Source organism: Lathyrus oleraceus, chromosome 7, assembly GCF_024323335.1.
Source record: "Lathyrus oleraceus cultivar Zhongwan6 chromosome 7, CAAS_Psat_ZW6_1.0, whole genome shotgun sequence".
Taxonomy (NCBI): domain Eukaryota; kingdom Viridiplantae; phylum Streptophyta; class Magnoliopsida; order Fabales; family Fabaceae; genus Lathyrus; species Lathyrus oleraceus.
Window position 1 is genome coordinate 543469885 of NC_066585.1, and position 22163 is coordinate 543492047.

The window sequence follows — 22163 nt, forward strand, 5'->3', positions numbered from 1 at the left end:
ATTTATTCTCTTGAAATAATCATGAAGGCTATTAAATTATTTTTCACCCAAAAAGATATATTCACCATTTATGGGTTCTCTAGAAAAAATAGAAAGCAGTTGTCAAAACATAGGAAGAAGGAAAACAATTTGAAATGCCTTTATAGAATATAATTTCTATATTTATATCCAAACTCTAAAATCCAAAATCCTAACATGGCTAAGAAAACGAAATTATCTTTAACACATGGACCACATGACAAGAACATGTCTAGAAGTTTCCTAAATAATAGTAATATTATTATTATTTGGTGAGGATATAAATGAATGAAACATTTAGAGTTATGTTTGTTCCCTTGAGATTATTTTTAGAGTAAAAGAAGAGAAGGTGATAATGACATCAAGTGGAGGTGTTAATAGAAAGGTTTGTGTTACTAGGAAGAATAGTAGATGTTTACAACATTTAGTTAATTGATCCTCCCATATCACTTGAATCTCTGAGATAACCTCCACAAGATTATCAGACTTCATGACCCTCCTATAGAAATTTTTGTGAACCACCCTACCTCTTTGGGACCCCATAGGGAATGAGCCACCAACTTTTCCATTAATTGAACTTTTGTTTCTTGTAGTAAACACACCTCAGCTTTCCCTGTCAAAATTAATTTATGAATGTATTTCTTCTTAGTTGCATTGCAACCCCCTCAAATGTTATAAGAGACAACTATCATTTCACACCATTGCATTTAGCTTCCTTTTGTTTGGATATTTCTTTATCTTGTCTCTCCGATCGCATAATATTTGTAATGTATTCAGAATCATTACCATCACCTCTTATTCCTAGATCTACTGCCTTCTTCCAAATTTAAGACGCTACACATTCCTCATTCATTGATATAAAACATTGATTATCTTAAATTATATTGAAACCGGATGTGGATTCACAACAAAGAGTTGGCCCAACTAAAATTCTATCAGAGAAAGAAAACGAGGGGAAACATGAATTTGTGTTGGTGTATTGATGTATTTTTTTGGTATTTTTGAGGGATTTGAGAAGAGAAATAAGATGGTTTCTCTCTGCGAATGAGAGAAAGGTGGTTTATTTTTTCTTGGAAGCGATGATAAAGATTTGCTTATTTCAGAAATAAGTTTACATTTTCTTTTGGATTGGTCCAAGAGATGATGAGAGTTTTCGAGTTTATAAGCAACGAAATGGAGGCCAACCTTGTTGGGGTGCTGGATGTCCAAGAGACCCAATTCAATATTTGAGGTACTTTTAACAAAAGTTGATCCAAAAGTATTTTTCCCTTATCTTGCAAAATAGGAGACAAATCAATATTTCACAAGTGTGTTGTCCCATCATCGTTTGATTTTTATTCTCCAACATATTTTCTAGCCTGACACTTTGAAGTTCTAGGAATGGAATTATGAGCATTGAAAACCACTACCTTTTGCTAATCATGAATCTCCGTTGTCTTGTCCGCCTCCTTTTTGCTACTTTCATTAAAACACATTTCATTTTCCTTATCTATTAAATTCAACATTTCTTCATCGTCTTCATATCATTTTCCATCATCTGATGAAGAAGAGCCAGATTCGTCTGTTTCAACTAGTCTCAAAGGGACATGTGGGTTTTCTACTATCTTAACCATAAAGAGAGATTCGTTAATCTTTACTTCAACACCTCCTCTATCAGCATAGTTTGTTTAGTTTTGATCAGAAGCCTTACAATATCCATTTTTGAACCCGATCTAGCCACATCAGGGCCGGTTCTGACATTTTAGAGGCCTAGAGCAAATAATAAAAATTGACCCCTAATAAGAAAACTGAGCAACTAACTTTAAATTTTTATTTTCCTTTTTTGTGTTTTGTTTTCCCTTTTTGTTTCAAAGAGAGAGAGGAGAAAGTCATTGAGTCAGACTCAAAGGGAATGGCGGTGATTGTGGTTATCACAGAAGTAGCAACGGTGCAGTGCGATGGTTGGCGTGTGGGATGCGAATGGAGATAAATATGTGAAAATATATTGCGGAAGGAGAATTGAATTTTATATTGACATTGATGTAATCAAATCAAATCAATGTATTTAATTAAAGAGTGTTGCACAAAAAAAGTTGTTGAAGATCCACTTCTACAAAGGATAATGAATTATATTTAATCATATAAATGTAATAATAAATGATAGGGTCGTATGATGAATTTTTAAATATTTAATTATAAATAGTATTAAAATTTATTAAAAAATTGAAATAAAATTTAAAAATTATAATAAGTAAGGTATAATTAGTCACCAAGTCTCTTAACTTAATTTAATGTTTCACTTTAGCCCCTTAACTAAAAAAATATTACAAGTTAGTCCCTTGACTTGATTTTTGTTATCCTATTTAGTCTCTTCCGTCAATTTTTAACAAAATAAAGTTAAGTTCGGGTGACGTGGCGTGACAACAAGGTCATTGCTACAAATCTGAGTCAGCATATATAGTTAAAAATTAATATATTGTTTAAACTGCGAGGGTTTTGTTTTCAGGAACCCCCGCAATTTAAACCATGTATAAGTTTTTAACTACATTTGCTGACTCGGATTCGTACCATGGCCTTACTGTCACATCATGTCACCGGAACTTAGCATTTTTTTTGTCATAAATTGACGGAAGTAACCAAATTGGATAACAAGAGTGAAGTTATGAGACTAATTTGTAATGTTTTTTAGTAAATAGACTAAAGCGGAACATTAAATTAAGTTAACGCACTAAAATATGTATTAAGCAAATAAATAATCATCCAGAACAAAGCTTGAATTGATGGCCCATTATCAATTTCAAAAGATCATATAAAAAATCATTTATAATCGAAGATATAAAATGAAATTAATGCATTAAATTTTATAAAATTGTAAAATAAAAATATAACTAGTCAAGAACAAAGCTTGACTTGAAAGCCAATTATGAATCTTGAGGGTCCATTATAAATTTCAAAAAGTCATTTGTAATTGGAGAAATAAATGAAGGAAAAAGCTAAAATGTAGTCCAATAAAAGTTGAACTAGGGACTTTTTCTTTCAAAAAAGAATGTCTTAACCACTCAACTATTGCATATGAAGTGTTAAATGTTTAACAAACACTTTATATATTACTTATTATTTATTTTTTAACTTTTCTCCTGATTTTGAGGTCGTGGGCCGGCCTTGAGTCGCATCATTAGAGCATAAATAATCCTCTAGGTTTAACAAGCACCTCGAAAAATTCTGGTTTCTAGATAAAGCAATGAATGTCATAGTAGCAAATCCATATAACTCTCTCGCCATCAAGATCTGAAACTTTTCACTGACGAACTTCTTTAAATTGTCGACTTACCCAAACATCATCGTTTCTTAAAATCTCCGGCAAAGCTCCCTCAACTTTGTCTTCAAGGAGACATAAGTTTGCACTGAGAGGGGTGATTTGGATTGAAAAGAAACCATCTGCATTAAAAGTTTCTTGCATATTATAGAATGATCATGGTTTCTCAACCAAGCCTACAAACGCCTTACGAAATCTGGCTAGTTCTGATTCTACAATGTTGAAAGAAATGGTTGGTGGTGAGTACCTTGGCTGATTAATTTCTTTGGGACTTAGAACTTCAACATAAGTGGTTCTCTCATTTGTGAAAACCTTAGCATTATTTGGCCTTTTTGCATTCTGGACATAAACCTTTTTACTTGATTTCTTAAGATCAACTTTCCTGTGTATTTGCTGAAAACAGTGCAGAGATATCCTTTGGAACTTCGGAACATTTGCATGCAATTTTCTTCCACCTACCATGATGTTGTCTAGCTTGATAGCAAGAAATTATTCATCTTTTAAATTGAAGAACCGAACAAAACTATATCATATTCCTCTTTTGACCCACTTAGATGGGATAACAACTTCGTCAATATTACCATAGGTTAGAAACTCCTGATAAGTTTCCTTTGCTCTATAATGATCAAGAAAGGAACTAAAGAAAAAAATAATGTGTTTTGACGGAACCCTCTTATGTGACTGCGATATCCCAACAGTTATAGAATGTAAGTTTGTGCGTCAAATATGTCTGCGTCCATCATCATCAATATCGTAAACTAAGTTTTTCATGATTTAAGCTGAGATTGGTTTTTTTTATTAAAAAAAAAGGTTAAGGAGGTTAAAAGGTTAAAAGGGGATTAAAGAGAAACGTTAAGCATCTCTTTCTAAAATTGAGAAACATTTTTTAACTTAATTGTATTTGTGGTGATAATGTGATATCCTTATGAAAAATATTTGATATATATATATATATATATATATATATATATATATATATATATAGAGAGAGAGAGAGAGAGAGGGAGGGAGGGAGGGAGGGAGGGAGGGAGAGAGAGAGAGATATATTATATATATTTTAAAAAAAGTCAAAAACAAACTGCCCATACCCACGCTTAAATCTATTTTTTTTAAATAAAGATTATATATTAGAACACTTGAATAAAATAGTTTTGAAAATTTATCCATGGCTTGCAAAAACCACATAAGTACTTTGAAGGCATAGATATAAGAAAATTCACAATTACTCTTCTTCCTTCCAATGTGTACTATTTCTCGACAAAAAGACGTTCATTTTCGCACTATAGTCACTGATTCTTCATGTCAAAAGAAGTTCGCAATAGAGGTAACATAAAAACCCTAACTTTTGATTTTGCAATGCAATCTTCTTTTTCCCCCTTTCATCAGAGTGAAGCTTCTATTTGAGTTTCATATCCTAAACATGTTAGTTTTTATGGCTGTTTTTTTTTACACAAGTTTTTATGGCTGTGTTGTGTAGTATATAACTCATGAGTTAATTAAAATACATGCCTTTTCAATGTAGTAATATTTATTTTTAACTAACATTTCAATATATATATTCTATTGCAATAATCATGAAGGCTATTAAATTATTTTTCACCCAAAAAGATATACTCACCATTTATGGGTTCTCTAGAAAAAATAGAAAACAGTTGTCAAAACATAGGAAGAAGGAAAACAATTTGAAATGCCTTTATAGAATAGAATTGCTATATTTATATCCAAACTCTAAAATCCAAAATCCTAACATGGCTAAGAAAACGAAATTATTTTTAACACATGGACCACATGACAAGAACATGTGTAGAAGTTTCCTAAATAATAATAATATTATTATTATTTGGTGAGGATATAAATGAATGAAACGTTTCGTAATTGTTTAGCGTTGTGTTTGTTCCTTTGAGATTATTTTTAGAGTTAAAGAAGAGAAGGTGATAATGGCATCCAGTGGAGGTGTTAATAGAAAGGTTTGTGTTACTGGAGCAGGAGGGTTTGTAGCATCATGGCTTGTTAAACTTCTTCTCTCCAAAGATTATGTTGTCCATGGAACAGTTAGAGATCCTGGTACTTTTTCTCAATTCTCATCTCATCATGGAACAGTGTTGATGAGGATACAAACGTTGTTTGATTCGTGTATGTCTGGTTTGATCATTGCAGGTAGTCAGAAATATGAACACTTGCTTAAACTTGAGAAGGCTTCTGAGAATCTTACACTCTTCAAGGCAGATATTTTGGATTATGAATCTGTTTACTCCGCAATCGATGGATGCAGTGGAGTTTTTCATGTTGCTTGTCCTGTACCATCAACAGTTGTATCTAATCCTGAGGTAACTGAAAAATGCTACTTTGTTTGAAGACATTGTAGATTTTTATTTTTTGTTTTAAAATTTGAATGATTTTAGAGTTAATATTGTAGGTGGAAGTGATTGAGCCTGCAGTGAAGGGGACAACTAATGTACTTGAAGCGTGTCTAAAAGCTAATGTAGAACGTGTCGTCTTTGTTTCATCTATTGCCGCGGTTTGTATCAACCCTAATGTACCGAAAGATAAAGTGATTGATGAGTCTTTTTGGTCTGACAAAGACTATTGCAAAGAAACTAAGGTATCTGAGATTTTGTTACATTTGTGCTATGTCTCCTTTTTAGTCGATTATACTGTTTTATTCATATCTTACAGTTGCAGAATATGTTATGATTTAATCATCGTTGAATGATTTTTCCGTGTTATGTAAATAAACTCATACGCCGCATATCATCTAGAACTGGTATTGCTTTGCGAAGACAGAGGCGGAAGAGCAGGCGCTGAACTTTGCAAACAGGACCGGGCTTCGTATGGTGAGCATTTGTCCTAGTTTAGTTTTGGGGCCAATTTTGCAGTCAACCACTAATGCAAGTAGCTTGTTTCTCATCAAACTTTTAAAAGGTATCTACTCATATATATATGTAAAAATATTTATGAACTATACAGTTTAGTTAAGATGTGTTATAACATTGGTTTAACTTCAATAGTATACTTGGTCATATCTCTAATACTTTACCTAATATAACATGGTTTCATGTGGATTTTTCTCTGCATAACTTGTTTTCCTGCAATTCATGTCATATAACATTGGTTTTGTATAAATATTAAAACCATATTTCATGTTATTCTGTTTTATCTTTTTTATTTGTCTGAACTTGAAGGCTGTGATTCATTGGAGAATAAACGTCGATGGATAGTTGACGTACGTGACGTGGTTAGTGCATTAGTTTTGGCTTATGAGAATCATGAAGAAGGGAGGTATATATGTATTTCACAGGCTTTCACAACACGAGGTTTGGCAGAGAAATTGAAGAGTATATATCCAAACTACAAGTATCCTATAAAGTAAGCTTCAAATATCCATCATCTATAAACTAAAAGGAAATTCTAATGTAGTGGTCTTAAACCAAGCATCATACTAAATATAATTATAAGGTTGATGCACTAGTCTAGAAATCTTATTGTTGACAGCTTCTTATTTTATAGACAAATCCAAATGTTGAGATTACATGTCTAGTTCTTATGATATATCAATACTTCTATAAAAAAATTGTTGATTTCTGAGAATCATGGAGGAAATTGAAAGTAATTTTGCGTAATTGAGTAGTTGTGAGTTTAGTCATAATAGTTTTTCCGACAAGGTGTTTGTGATTTTGGTGTATGACATTGACACGACGCATACCAGTACATGTAGTTTACCTTAAATATTTCCACCTTTTCAAATTATTTTGTGTTGTGATTGGTGTCTGTCTCGGGTCTTCATCGGTATTGTATAGATTTGATGGTTACATGCTGATACATAAATTTCATTGTTGGCAGTTATATTGAGGTGGATGATTACAAAATGCTGAGCTCAGAGAAATTGCAAAGTTTGGGTTGGAAATGCAGGACAATAGAGGAAACACTGGTTGATTCTGTTGAGAGCTATAAGGAGGCAGGACTACTTCAATCAGAACAATTTTAGTTTCCTAAAATCAAAATAAATGTGACTTGTCAATGTTTTTCAGTTTATGTATTTGCTTATGCTTCTCAAACTAATGTTTGCTTTTAGATTTACAATGTGTTATTATTAAATAACTTGAAACTTGATTAGTTTCCCAAAGAACACTAAGTCAAACTTGATTAGAGTACTTAAAAATGCTGGAAATTATGGTTAAATAATTGTAAGAGAAGATGTGAATTGAAAGATGAATATTGATATGCCAGTTGAGATATCTCTTACAATATCAATTTGGACTGAAAGTTGATTTTAGTTAGTGTAAATGATATCTATATCTAAGTATAGAAGCCTCTGCTAATAAAATCACATATCAATCTCTAAAATATAAATCATGCATTTAATCTAATAATTCTTAAACAAAGTTGCAGCTTCATTTTTCCTATTTAACTGTCTTGCAAAGTTGATGTTTGGCAGGGTTTTACTCTTAAAAAGTAGGTTCCACCATTTATTTAGAAAAAAGAAGAAGAAAAATAGAGTTGTTGGAACATATGTTTATATTGCATTAAGAAACAAGACAAATGAATGAAACATATTTGAGGGGAAAAAATGAGTGGTTGTATTTCATAAGAGTGTATTACAATGGTATTTATACACAGCTAATTAACTAACTTGTGCAACACATGTTTCCTATTGAATTTACATACTTGTCGAGTTCGGAACTTCACTTTGAAAACCCCAACTCAACTTCTCGTCGAAACACAACTCGACTTTTCATTGAACACAACTAATTATAAAGCTTTGAAACACAAACAGCATATCCCCTGGTTCAAACTTTCTAAACTCCTCATTCCAATAAGCTTCTTCAAATCATTGAACATTGTCTTCTTCAAAGGTTTTGTAAGCAAATATGTTGATTGCACTTTGACTTGCAATACTCAAGCTCGATCTTTCCTTTATTCACTTGATCACTAAAAAAGTGATACCTCACTTCTATATGCTGACTCCTTCCACGACATATCAGATGATTGGCTAGATCTATAATTGACTTGTTATCTATGGACAACTTCATCTTCTTCGATTCCATGACTTAAAGTTTATCTAGCATCATTTCTATACATAAGACTTGTTATCTAGAAAAAAGTAAGGAGTCACGCGAATAAGAAGTTAGAGGTCACACCATTGACCAATTCATAAACAAAAACTCGCCATCAAGGACAACCAAAAAACAAATAATGAATGAGTCTAACCCTGAGTTACCTCACTACATCAAACCACCTTACTTGATCTTGAAAAAGAAACCAAAGAAGGAGACGAAAGTACGCCAATTTAACAAGTTCATGGATATGTTGACAAAGATACAGATTAACATTCCATTTTGTGAAGCTCTTGAACATATGCATGTTTATGCTAAATTTATGAAAGAGATCTTATTGAGAAAGATTAAGTTGAAGCATGATGAAAACATCGTTTTGGCGGAAGAGTGCAGCGCAATTATTCAAAGAAAGCTTCCACTTAAACTCACTGATCTAGGTAGATTCACTATTATGTGTTCCATTGGTTCACTAAGAATTGGTCATGCTTTGTTTGATTTAGGAGCTAGCATCAATCTGATGTCTCTATCTATGATGAGGAAGTTGAATTATGGTGAGTCGAAACCAACTAAAATGACTCTAGCATTGGTTGATCAGTCAATCACATGTCCATATGGAGTTCTTGAAGACGTACTAGTTAGAGTCGATGAATTATTATTTCCTGTAGATTTTGTGATTCTAAACATGCATGAGGATTCTGAAACACCACTAATCCTCGGAAGACCGTTCTTGGAAATGGGTAGAGATCTCATTGATGTAGAATTGAGGGAGTTGATATTGAGGTTTAACAAGGAAAAAATTGTCTTCAACGTGTTTGAAGCAATGAAACGCCAAAAAGAAAACCCTCAGTGCTACAGAATAGACATGATGAAAGAAAAACTAAAAAGGTATCCTTATGAGAACATAGTGAAAAGATAATTTCAAGTAGGACATAAGGTTTGGCAGTATAACTCTCGACTGAGGTTGTTCTATAGTAAGTTGAAATCTAGATGGTCAGGTCTTTTTCCTGTTAACAAAATGTTGGTAAATGGTCTAGTAGAGGTACATAATCCCGAAGATTCGCAAAATTTTATTGTGAAATGAAAAAGGCTAAAGATTTCTTTGGGAGGTGAGATACCAGTTGAGAAGGTGTCTTTAGGACCAGTAGAACCTTAGTCAAAGAGAGTCAAGCTAATGACCTTTAAAAAGTGCTTAATGGGAGGCAATCCAGTATAAATTTTTTTAATTTTGTCACAATTTCAATTTCATGTTATTTTGTGTAATAGTGTTTTATTTCGTAGTATTTTGTTAGAGAAAGAGTTAGGCTCAAAAGAATAAAAAGAAGTAAGTACATAAGAGTAAGCATGCGAAAGTAAGGGAGAAAAGAAGAATTGACTATTGGAATTCATGCGCTCGTGATGGTTCAATCGTGGTCGCATGGTTCATATATCACGGTCGCGATGATTTTCATTGCGGTCGCGATATGACTATTCTAAAGTGATGTTGAGAAGAAGATCGTTAGGGCACTATCTCTTGGGCATCACAATCGCGATAGCCTTCAAGTTGGTTGCGATGACCTCGCTACATGACTTATAAATTTCCATTCTTGGCAACTTTTTCGTACAAACACTTTTAGCAACTCTCTCTACACACTTTCTTCTCACATTCTTGCATTACTTTGTTGTTGTTGTGTCCTTTTTGCTACAGAACTATGGCACCTAAAAGAAGCAGGGTATCCCAGGAAACCCGTCATCAACATCACCCACTCAAGAAGCCTCACTCTTCCCAAACTATCAATTATTTTCACAAGCTCGCACCAAAAAGTACCTTAAAGTCAAGGATTACAAATTGTTAAGCGAAAGAGTTTTTGATGTTCAAGATTTAGAGGGTTATGAAGAATTATTGATCATGTTGAAAGACAGGGGATGGATGAGGCTTAACAACCTCATTAAAGAAACCAACAGGTTCATCGGATTGGAATTTTACTAAAACGTCGCTCTTTGTCCTAAAAAAGACTACGCTTCTTATGTGCGAGGTAAAAGTATTGATTATAGTCCTTCTAGAATTAATTTTTTACTTTATCTTCAACCTCCAACTAGGTATAACATTCAAAATAGAAGGGGATTAAGTGTGACTAAGAAAATGTGTGAGGTCATGAAAAATGAGTCTTGTCAACATGGGGTTGGGTAGGCGAGTATGAAGGGGAAACCATTGAGACTGCGCACTAGGCAAATGCGTTCAATACTAAAATTATAGGCCTCCTTTATTTTTCAAACTCTATAGTCTGCATCTAACTAGTATGAATTTAGTGAAAAGTGTATGGATCTAATGGAATTCTAAATCAGGAGCCAATTGATGTTGGGTTACTAATTGCTGAAAATACCAAATAGATGGATGACGCACCACAATGAGCTTTTGGGCATTTTGTATTGTTAATGAATTGTGTAGATTAGATAGAGTTCAAGGTCATCCAAATGATGAGATGGTCAAACCAATGTTGTCAATCAACTGAAGCACCGTGAGAAGGATCCCAACACAACCCATTCTTGAACGAGGCCAAGAAGAAGCACCAAATGCAGAGCAAAACCAATTATACCATCCCAAAATCCATCAACCAGAAAGATCCCTGCAGCAGCAACAACAACATGCACCTGACCATTTGCAAAAACTGGAAGAGCATGCATTGGGTATGGCAAGTTGGGCAACTGACATTTTGCCCATGTTGTATGTTGAGCCACCCAAATTTGTCCGGAGCTTCCATAATTTCTATAATGAGCACATATATCACATACTGATTCAGAGCTTAAAGGAGTGTTTTTCTACTGCTGCAGACATAGAGGCTTACATCATAGTGTATACGTGCGTTTTCGCCGCCATGAGATTTGGTGTACGAAATGACTTTTTCGACAAATGATGACATGAGATAAAACGATTTGATATTTCGACATAATATTTGCAGCTAGAAAAGTACTTTTGACAAGACATGGAAAACATTGCAGTATATTGATAATTCGACAAAAAGCCTGAAGGAAGACGTCATTTCGACTTAAAGTGTAAATTTGAATTTAAAGAGTTGTGACGTTTGGCAGAAGACGCGTGGAAGCATTTGGCGAAAGGAAGAAAGCCATGTGTCACGGTTTTAGGATTTGGTCGTTAGTAACAGTTATGTTATTTGTTTATAAATAGGGTAGTTGTTATCAAAAAAAGGGTGTGAAGAATTACTTGTACAAAATTCCTGAAAACGCTCAAAGTACCCGTGTGAGAGAAAAGAGTCATATTTGAAACATGTATGTGTAAACAAACACCAATTCTTTTGAAGTTTTATTCTATAAAGTTTAAAATTCTTTACAAATCTCTTTTATGTTTTCCAGTCATTTATCTTTCTGCACTTTCTCTTTTTCGACACTTTACATTTCGTCAGTTATTTTCCGCCATTTACTTTATCTTGTTAAATTTACATCTACTTAACGTTTTAATCAACATATTTCGACGTAAAACACTTAGAGAACAAAAATGAGAGATATGAAAGTGGTTCTAGGCATCTCCAAGACCATCTAGATCTGCACATGTCCTAGGATTTGTGTGGTTGATCCTGCAAGTAACCCAATTCTACAAGTTTTGGTAAACCAGAGGTTGTTCGCCAAAATTCACAGCGAACAAATTGGCACGCCCAGTGGGACAGTGCAAAAAATCTAGAAATTTAGATAATCACTAATCAAAATTTGTTCTTCATTGTATGAGACTGAGAAGCGGTAAATTAGCCGTATCCGAAGTAGAAATACCTAAAAGAACAAGAGTAAGGAAAATGGCGAACCAGCCAAATAATCCAAACGAATCCATCCCAGTATCCAACCCTGCCCCTTCGACAGAAGGCAATATAGGATCGATCCATGTGTCAGAGGCCATACCTTCGTCAACAGGGTCGATACCAGCGGTTTCGATGTCGCAAAACGCGCCTAGTTCGTCCTTCAGGGCACAACAAATGCCCGTTGGGACACCCCCTCCTGTGGGGAACACTCCTAGGCCTTTTGTAACAAATTTCACCTTGCCTCCGCCTGGTAGGGAACAACCCTTTGGAATGCCAACTTCGGTGATGGCAAATTTACACAACTCCCCGTTAATATATTCAGATTCGATGACCAACGTGTCTTCACCCTTACAAGGGTCAGGATATGGTGGAAATATGAGTAGACTGAATCAACAACCACTTTACGTGCCGCCGATAACAAATAATTCGGCGCAAGTAATTAGACAGCAGATGGAAGAGAGTAATCATGATATGGTCCAAATGTTGACGCAACAAATGGGAGCGGTGTTTAACCCACTAATACAAAACACCACTCAAACAAACCAATTATTGGCAGCGCAGATGACGCGCATTGCTGATTTCTTTGGAGTCCCTCAAACTCGACACAGAGAACGAATGGTTCATAACCCAGCGGTAGCAGTCCAGGAAGATACCACGATAAACCAGATGCCGTTGGAAAATCCTCAAACGAACGTCAGAAACCAAGAGGATGTAGTCGAACAGCCTCGTGTCGAAACCCCCATTCCACAAGAGCCTAGAAGGATAGTAATCCAGAGAGGCCAGGACGCGGATGCTGTATTGCAACAACGGATACGGTATAATAATCCTCCTGTCGAAAACAATTTGGCAGCCATGGTCGAAACGATAATGGCACAAAATGGGATGAACATGGGTTTACAAAGGCCTAGTTACGCATCCCCACTATCGGAATATATTCTGCAAGAAGAACTTCCACCAAGGTGGAAAGTACCCAAGTTCACAAAGTTCTCAGGGGACACTAGTGAGTCAACCATAGAACATGTGGCACGTTATCTGATCGAGGCAGGGGAGATAGCCCGTAATGAAAATTTGAAAATAAAATATTTCCCTAGTTCCTTAACAAAAAACGCGTTTACTTGGTTTACATCTTTGCCTGCAAACTCAGTATACACGTGGACCCAATTAGAAAGGCTGTTCCATGAACAATTCTACATGGGACAAACAAAAATAAGTCTGAAAGAATTAGCCAGTGTCAAGAGAAAACACTCTGAACCAATAGATGATTATTTAAATAGGTTCAGATTGCTAAAGGCTAGATGTTTCACCCCAGTGCCAGAACATGAGTTGGTCGAAATGGCCGCAGGGGGACTAGACTATTCTATAAGGAAGAAACTAGATACCCAGTATCTGAGGGATATGGCACAATTAGCGGATAGAGTGAGACAGGTCGAAAGGTTAAGGGACGAAAAATTCAGGGCAAATAAGAATAAAAAAGAGAGGGTAGCCTACGTAGGGGTTCGCCAAGATGATGAGTTCGACGAAAACGAACCAAGTAGCTTCGACGAACAAGAGATTGACCTAGCAGAACTAAAGCAAGGGCCACCTTATTCGTGCAAAGTACTAACTCCGTCGAACGGAAACCCAGTCGAAACCAACGATAAGTTCCCCAAAAGGACTTATACGTTCGACATCACCAAATGTGACGAAATCTTCGATCTGTTGGTTAAAGATGGTCAATTAATAAAACCACCAGACGCTAAAGAACCGCCTATGGAACAACAGAAAAAGAGAGGTTTTTGCAAATACCATAATTTTCTGGGCCATAAGACGTCCCGTTGTTTCCTTTTCAGGGATCTCGTTCAAAATGCTATCCGTGACGGAAGGCTGAAGTTTGGTGACAAACCAAAACAACAGATGAAGATCGATTCAAATCCTATGCAAGCAGTCGAAGCCCACTACGCTGAACCATCCGTCGTGAACATGGTGGAGGCCGAAGTTGCTCCTGATGGCAATTTGGAAATGGTGGAAGCCCCTGGAAGTTTCGACGCAAATGTCAACATGGTCGAGATTGCTGATGATCTCGCAAGCCAGAAAAGGATAGAAACTACTGAAGGTTTCGACAAGAAGGACGGTGACGATGCTGTCGAGAATGTGGAGTTTCGACAAGAGAAGAATTGGGACCGCTTGGGACAGCCAAGTGGGAAATATGATTATCTTGTGAAGTACGACGCGCCGGCAAGCTCCCAGATCGACATCAACACAATCCGACCAAGCGGCTGGGGAGATGCTTCTTCAGACAACGATGAAGAAACAGTCGACGAAATTAAGCATTCCCCTAATACGAAAGAGAGGGTTACTGAAGACCTCGTGATTGAAAACAAGGCTGCTGAAGGCCTTGATTCTAGCAAAAAGAAGAAAGGTGATATCGCCACCTGCGTTAACACTATGGGGCCTTTCAGTAAAGAAGTCACAAAAATCAAAGCGGAAGCCGCTAACGGTCCTTCGAAGCCCGTGATCAGTGGGATTCTGCGTAGGACAATGGAAGACCCCAGAAGAAATTGGAACAAATGCTGTTGCAAACATGGTCCCAGGACCATATCTTGGTGCTGCTGCCCAGAGAAAGAGTTCGACCAAACACCAAAAGGCGTCGAAGGCGAAGAAGAGAGGCTCATTAGAAAGATGAACGAATTAAGCATCGCCGACGAACGAAATGTTGGGGTAAATATGGTGGAAATATCTCAGAAGGACCAGGTCGAAGAGGGCGAAGATCGTCGTCGGAAAGAACACCAAAGGCTGGCGTATCCTAGAGAGAAGGAAAACTTAATGGAATTCATCAAGAGGTGCCAAAGGATGAAAACCGAAGTGATGTTGTGCCCACGCTGCAGCGCAGTCTTCGACAGGAAGGCAGCAACCAACCTGGAAGCGGTGGATAAGACCAAGAGGAAAGAGAATTGGGGAACAGTGAGATATGACCCAAGGAGAAGTGATCACCACCAGTGGAGGCACGGAGAGAGACGCCAGAACACCTATAAACCATCTGACAAAGCAACGGACGACAAATGGGTTCAACCCATTAGAGACGCCCAGGGGCAGAAGAAATGGGGAAGGTTTGAGGTTCAGAGAGGCGCGTCGATGGAGGGCAAGAAGGAAATGGAAAAACACAAGCCAAGACCGTACCCTTCAGAGAATTACAAAGGCAAAAATCCCATGTCCAGATCCCAATGGAGGAGGTTCCAAAGGCAGAAGAGGGCAGAAATAGAGATGGCAAAAAAGAACATGAATGGTCCAGACGAAGCCGAATCTAGCAAAAATCGTCAGACAAGGAGCAGAAGCATCCTTCAACGTGATTTGCAACGTGGTCTCTGTTCTCCCTAGAGACTATGATAGAGTCATGGAGATCGAGGATGAAGGAGACGAAATGGAAGAAGAAACAATGGCACACAAGCCGGTCTGCTACTACGTGATGAACAACGGATGCGTCGAAGAGCAGAACGCTTTCTTCGAAAGACCAGACGACTCCATGAAAGCGCATTTGAAACCTCTGTTTATAAAAGGAAAGGTGGAAAATGTCGGTGTGAATAAGATACTGGTGGATGGGGGAGCGGCAGTGAATTTGATGCCCCACTACATGCTGAAGAAGATTGGAAAAGACGATTCGGACGTGAAGCCTCACAACATGGTGCTGTCGAATTACGAAGGGAAGATAGGAACAACTATGGGAGTCATCCAAGTGAACTTAACTGTAGGAACCATAACAAGGCCTACAATGTTCATAGTCATCGCTTCGAAAGCCAACTACAACCTGCTACTTGGTAGGGAGTGGATTCACGGCGTGGGAGTTGTACCCTCTTCAATGCACCAGCGGATAGCCATATGGAGGCCAGATGGAATCGTCGAAAACATCGAGGCTGACCAAAGCTACTTCATGACCGAGGTGAACACTGTCAACAACCAAAGCTTCGACAAAAACCTGGCTCATATACCTCCCTGTAGCCCGGCAGAATTCGACTTGAAGACGACAGACAATGCCTATTGCTCCATGTACCTGCATCCAACGCATGGTTTCCAGTGGGATAAAGAAGTGATTGGCGAAACTTACATATGGGGAACCACTCATATAGCGCCGACGGGATGGGGTAGTGAATTTGACGATGACGAGTGAACAATCAGCGATCGAAAAGATTACGGCTTACATAGCCGAAAACAAACTAAAAGAGGCCCTTGAGGCTGAAGTAGAAAATATGGCTGTCGAAGCCAACCAAGAGAACTCCAACAAACAATGTCCCCAAGAAGACGTTGCGGAAGATCATGTCACCAACCAAATGGGCGGATGGCAACACCAAAAGCTTGACGCCATTTACGACGACGAACCTCTGGGGTTCGAAAAAGATCCAGTGTCAACTAACGAGAAGATGGTGGCGCAGGATCCTTTAGAAGAAATAAACTTAGGAGTGGGGGCAGAACATAGACCAACGTACATAAGCGCAAAAATGGACCCCCAGTTCAAGGTCGAAATAGTCCAGTTGCTGAAAGAGTTCAAAGACTGCTTCGCATGGGATTATGACGAAATGCCTGGTCTTGACAGAAGTCTGGTCGAAATGCAGTTGCCAATAATGGAAGGAAAGAAGCCAGTGAAGCAGACTCCGAGACGCTTCGCACCAGAAATCCTGTCGAAAATAAAAGAAGAGGTCGAAAGACTTCTAAGATGCAAGTTCATCCGCACAACCAGGTATGTCGAATGGATTGCAAATATTGTTCCAGTAATTAAGAAAAATGGCAAACTTAGGGTATGCATTGATTTTCGAGACTTAAACTCGGCTACCCCAAAGGATGAATATCCTATGCCAGTGGCAGAAATGCTCATAGATTCTGCAGCCGGCCATGAGTACTTAAGTATGTTAGACGGATACTCTGGCTATAACCAAATTTTTATCGCTGAAGAAGATGTTCCTAAAACGGCTTTCCGTTGTCCTGGAGCCATAGGAACGTACGAATGGGTAGTAATGCCTTTTGGTTTAAAGAACGCTGGAGCGACTTACCAACGTGCCATGAATTCCATCTTTCATGACTTTATCGAAACTTTCATGCGGGTGATTTCTTAGGCTTTGTGGTCCATAAGAAGGGGATCGAAATAAACGAAAATAAAGCCAAGGCCATAATGGAAGCGAAAGCGCCATCAACCAAAAAGGGGTTGCAGTCTCTGCTAGGGAAAATCAACTTTCTCAGAAGATTCATCTCCAACCTCAGTGGGAAGACACAAGCTTTCTCTCCTCTACTTCGACTAAAGAAAGAAGACTTCGCATGGGGGCAAGAACAGCAAGCGGCTTTCGACAAAATCAAGGAGTACCTGGCTAATCCCCCAATCCTGATGTCTCCTTGCAGAAAAAGAAATATGAGATTGTACATTTCGGCATCAGACAAAACATTAGGAAGTATGTTGTGTCAAGAAGATGAGAATGGCGTCGAAAGGGCCATTTATTATCTCAGTAGAGTCCTGAACGATGCCGAAACTAGATATAGCATTATAGAAAAGCTATGCATGTGTGTGTATTTCTCTTGTATCAAATTAAAGCATTATATAAAACCTGTCGATGTATATATTTCTTCCCATTTCGACGTAATAAAGTATATGTTATCTAAATCTATTTTACATAGTCGAATTGGAAAGTGGGCTTTAGCTTTAACAGAATACTCCTTGAAATATCTGCCTTTAAAAGCGGTGAAAGGACAAGTGGTCGCTGATTTCATAGCCGACCATTCTATAAACGAAGATGTGGAGTACGTCGAATTAGAACCTTGGAAACTGTACTTCGACGGTTCCAGTCATAAAAATGGAATTGGCGTTGGGATGTTGATTATTTCTCCCGACAGAATTCCAACAAAATTCAAGTACAAAGTTGAAAGTCTGTGTTCAAACAATGAAGCAGAATATGAAGCTTTGATCGCTGGACTTGAAATCTTGTTGAAATTGGGGGCAACGAGAGTCGAAATAATGGGTGATTCCGAACTGGTGATAAAGCAGTTGAAGAAAGAGTATAAGTGCGTGAAAGAAAATTTAATCATGTACTTTGTAATAGCCAATAGACTTCTCAAGGAGTTCGACAATGTCGTCTTCAGGCACATTCCCAGGTTGGAGAATCAAGAAGCGAACGATCTTGCTCAACTAGCATCCGGATACAAAGTGTCGAAGGAAAAGTTAGAAGAAGCCATTGAAGTCAGAAGAAGAGTCGTATCCACCAAGTTGTCCCCATCAGATCTAGAGTCAATAAGATTAGGATACGGTGACGAAGAAAACTTTGAGATATTCAACATAGATGATTCAGGAATAACAGACTGGAGAAAGCCTGTCAAGGATTATCTACAAGACCCAAATCAGAAAGCAGAAAGAAAGATTTGAGTTACGTACTTTTGGGAAATGAATTGTTCAAAAAGACTGCAGAAGGAGTTTTGTTGAAATGCCTGAGTGAAGACGAAGCCTACATAGCCTTGTCGAATGTACACAGTGGAGCGTGTGGCGTACACCAAGCAGGTCACAAAATGAAGTGGCTATTATTTCGACAAGGAATGTATTGGCCAACAATGCTGAAAGACTGTGTCGAATTCGCAAAAGGTTGTCAGGAATGTCAAGTACATGCAGGCATACCCCACGTCCCTGCAAGTGAGTTGCACTCAATTATAAAACCTTGGCCATTCAGAGGATGGGCGTTGGACTTAATCGGGGAGATTCGACCAGCTTCCTCAAAAGGACAAAGGTACATTTTGGTTGGGATAGACTATTTCACAAAATGGACTGAAGCTATACCATTGGCGAATGTGGATCAAGAAGCAGTCATAGACTTTATCCAAAAATACATAATTTACAGATTTGGGATACCTGAGACAATAACAACAGATCAAGGATCTGTGTTCACCGGTAAAAACATGCAGAAATTTGCACAAGAAACAGGTTTTAAGCTCCTTACTTCGACACCTTACTACGCTCAAGCAAATGGGCAAGTTGAAGCAGCCAACAAGGTAGTGATAAACTTGATTAAGAAGCATGTGGGGAAAAAACCTAGAAATTGGCATAAGACTTTGGATCAAGCCTTGTGGGCTTGTCGAACGTCCCCCAAAGAGGCAACGAATTCGACTCCATTCAAGTTGACTTACGGACATGATGCAGTTTTGCCGGTCGAAATATATCTGCAGTCAGTTAGAGTGCAAAGGCATCATGAAATCCCATCAGATACATATTGGAGTATGATGATGGACGAACTAGTTGATTTAGACGAGGAAAGGCTACGCGCGCTAGACCTAATAAGAAGACAAAAGAAGAGGGTCGAAAGATTTTACAACAAGAAAGTAAGATTCAAGACTTTCTTAACAGGTGACCTTGTGTGGAAAGTAATCCTTCCTATGGATCGAAAGGATAAATTAATGGGAAAGTGGTCTCCTAAATGGGAGGGGCCTTTCCAGGTTTTGAGAACATTTTCAAACGGCGTGTACGAAATAGAAGAAATAGAGAAGGATAAGAGAATCCTAAGAATAAATGGCAAGTATTTGAAAAAGTATAAGCCTATATTGCAGGAAGTAAAAGTAGTAACAGAATAAGTGCAAACATAATTGTGATAAGATGGGCCAAATAAAAATGGCATTCAAAAGTTATTACAAAGAAAGCCTAAAAGGGCTGAGAGTTGCTAAATAAATTCGACTACAAATTAAAATTGGCAAAATTATCCTTCAAAGTGGCGAATTTCTGCCTCTGAAACTGGAGTCGATGATCACAAAGACTCTTGTGAGTAGAGAGAGTCTCAATCTCCTGACTAAGTTGCTGGGCTTTTTCTGCATGTCGAATACCCACCCTCAATTCTTCGTCAATCTCGCTCTGCTTGGGTTGCTGTATGGATGCCTTACGTTTCTCCTCTTGAGAGATCTTTTCCTGAAGTGCTGCTATCTGTGTTTTCCATTTTTGGATATTGTCATCGCAAGCAGCAACTTCTTTGACATAAGTTTCAGAGAGCTTTTGCAATTTTGAAACTTTGTCAGTCGAAGTCGAAACGGCATCCCATTCAGCAGTTTGAGTTTCAGACTTGGAGGAGATCTGATTAGTGAGATCTCTTTGACGATGGAGATCTGCAGTGGCCAAGTCAATGAGAGTCATCAGCTCCATCACAAAACTTCCAATCTCAGAAGAAGCTTCCAGGACATTCACTTGCTTCAAAATTTTCTTAAGATCAATTTGAGCAAGGGAATTCTCTTCCAAGACTTTAAACAAATCGACATCAAGGATTTTCGTTTTGATTTTGGTCAGGAGGTTGCCAAGTGATGGTGCTTCAGAAGTTGCCCCAAAAGTGGTCGAACTACTCTGCGAAGAATCCTGGAAATTAAAACGGGTGCTAAGCATGGCTTTCAGATACTCCAAAGGTCTTTGCACTTTGAGATTTTCAAGTTCCTCGCGAGAGAAACTGGTCGAACCAGTTGATTTGCCACTCCCTTGGGCCCGGTCAGGAGCAGGTGGAGTGTTTCGCGTCGAAGTATGCTTAACCTCTGTTTGTTTCGACTGGTTGTCCCCATCTCTGGCAGCTCCATCTTCAGGATCATCTTCGACCACAACCTCCATTTCAATATCATCACCCTGAGGTGCAACATGTAATCCTGGATGAGGAGGAGATTCATCTTCAGAAGCTTCACCCACTGTAGTGTCGAATTCTTCTACGGTTTGCATATCATGGTCACTTGTGGGGATATCTTCCTCTGGGGCTGTTTCCTCCAGAATTTTCTCAGGCGTTCTTTCGACAACCACTTGTTCCTAAAAATAAATTCTAAGATTTAGAAGAAAAGATGTAGGAAAGATGAACATATGATGTCGAAATAAAAAAAAAATTACCTCAGGAATTTCAGTATTAAAGCCGGATTTCCCACTCCCCGTATCTTTCGACTGAGGCTTAGCAGGAGGAGTACTGGCAGAATCCTTCCTGATTGGGTTAACGATGGATCTTTGGGAAGAGACCTTCGTGAGTTTCTTCTTCTTCTGAGGGGGAGGGATTAACTCTGGAGATTCGTCACCAGACTCTTCATTAGGGACTTTATCCTCTCCTCTCTCCTCTTCACTCTTCTTCTTTTGGATTGTTGAGGGTTTTCGACTTACCTAGTCATGCAGGCCAAAGCCAGTTAGTTTTGAAAAAAAGGGAAGATGAATAATAAGAAGAGAAAAGTTTGGTACCTTTGTCGAAGGCTTCTTAGCAGTACTGGGCGTCGCTTCGACAGCAGCTTTCTTAGCAGGGATCTTCACGGCTAAGGAAAGAAAGAAAATTCAGAAACAAATATAAGAGAGACATGATAAGACAGTTAGAATAACAGAAGGAAAAATCATGTTTTTCTGTGAACACCTTCAAGAATGGGATCTTCCGCGCGAACGTGTTCTATTCCAATATGAAGGTGTCCTGGATATTCGCCCAGATGATACTTAGTCGGAACCACACGCTCAGCAGGTTTTTGATACTTTTGACGAAGAATTTTCATAAAATCCCCACAAAGGAACCAGTCTGGAAGTGGAAAACTAAACGCCACCCCAAAGTCAGCAGTTGGCAAAGGAGGAAACTTTGGTGGATGACAACTGAAAGCCAGGTCATAGCGCGCCTCTGGTGAAAGATTGGAAGGCAATGACAGTTTTTCAAACTTCTCCGTCAATTTACGTTTTAATTCGGCCGCTGCTTCGCATATGGTTCGACTAAGATCATCAGGTCTATACGCAGTTTCAAAATATTTTTGAAATTTCTGTATTTCCTTAATGTGTCGTTGAATACCTTTTTTGGTCCGATCCTGCACAAAAGCGAAAGCATTTGTCAAATGTGTAGCAAAAGCAGTTACGTCGAAAAATTTGTTGGAATAATAATCCTTCCACCATTCATCAAACTCAGGAGTGCATAGGAATGACGGTCGAAAGATAACTGGTCGAATATCGAGAGAGTCATCAGCTAGTTTCTTCGACAGCTCTTTGCCTTCGTCTTCAGTGTGAAGGGAGTTATAAAAGATGATGGATCCTTTCTTGGG

At 38.1% G+C, this 22163-nt stretch overlaps 2 protein-coding genes across 5 annotated transcripts; both read left to right on the forward strand.

Moving 5' to 3' along the window:
- The first annotated feature begins 320 nt into the window (after window positions 1-320).
- On the forward strand, window positions 321-7564 carry LOC127105373 (cinnamoyl-CoA reductase 1). Of its 4 annotated transcripts, none has more exons than XM_051042549.1 (7): window positions 321-389; window positions 5267-5377; window positions 5471-5640; window positions 5730-5915; window positions 6073-6235; window positions 6496-6679; window positions 7154-7564. In XM_051042549.1, exons 1-7 carry the CDS (start codon window positions 374-376, stop codon window positions 7296-7298), a joined length of 975 nt encoding a protein of 324 aa, XP_050898506.1. In that variant the 5' UTR covers window positions 321-373; the 3' UTR covers window positions 7299-7564. The 4 variants fall into 4 exon arrangements, with proteins under 4 accessions (XP_050898506.1, XP_050898505.1, XP_050898504.1 ...); XM_051042548.1 differs by having other exon boundaries at window positions 321-367; window positions 5245-5377; XM_051042547.1 differs by lacking the exon at window positions 321-389 and adding an exon at window positions 4443-4637 and having other exon boundaries at window positions 5229-5377.
- Window positions 7565-8506: 942 nt separating this feature from the next.
- On the forward strand, window positions 8507-9283 carry LOC127104904 (uncharacterized). The gene has a single exon (XM_051042044.1). It carries the CDS (start codon window positions 8507-8509, stop codon window positions 9281-9283), a length of 777 nt encoding a protein of 258 aa, XP_050898001.1.
- Window positions 9284-22163: the final 12880 nt, after the last annotated feature.

Bases quoted from the DNA above. Each gene is read 5' to 3' on its own strand.
- LOC127105373 (XM_051042549.1), top strand. The intron at 5,916-6,072 runs GTATCTGAGATT...CATATCATCTAG, and splicing joins ACTATTGCAAAGAAACTAAG to AACTGGTATTGCTTTGCGAA. The intron at 6,680-7,153 runs GTAAGCTTCAAA...CATTGTTGGCAG, and splicing joins AACTACAAGTATCCTATAAA to TTATATTGAGGTGGATGATT.
- LOC127104904 (XM_051042044.1), top strand. From the start codon at position 8,507: ATGAATGAGTCTAACCCTGAGTTACCTCACTACATCAAACCACCTTAC.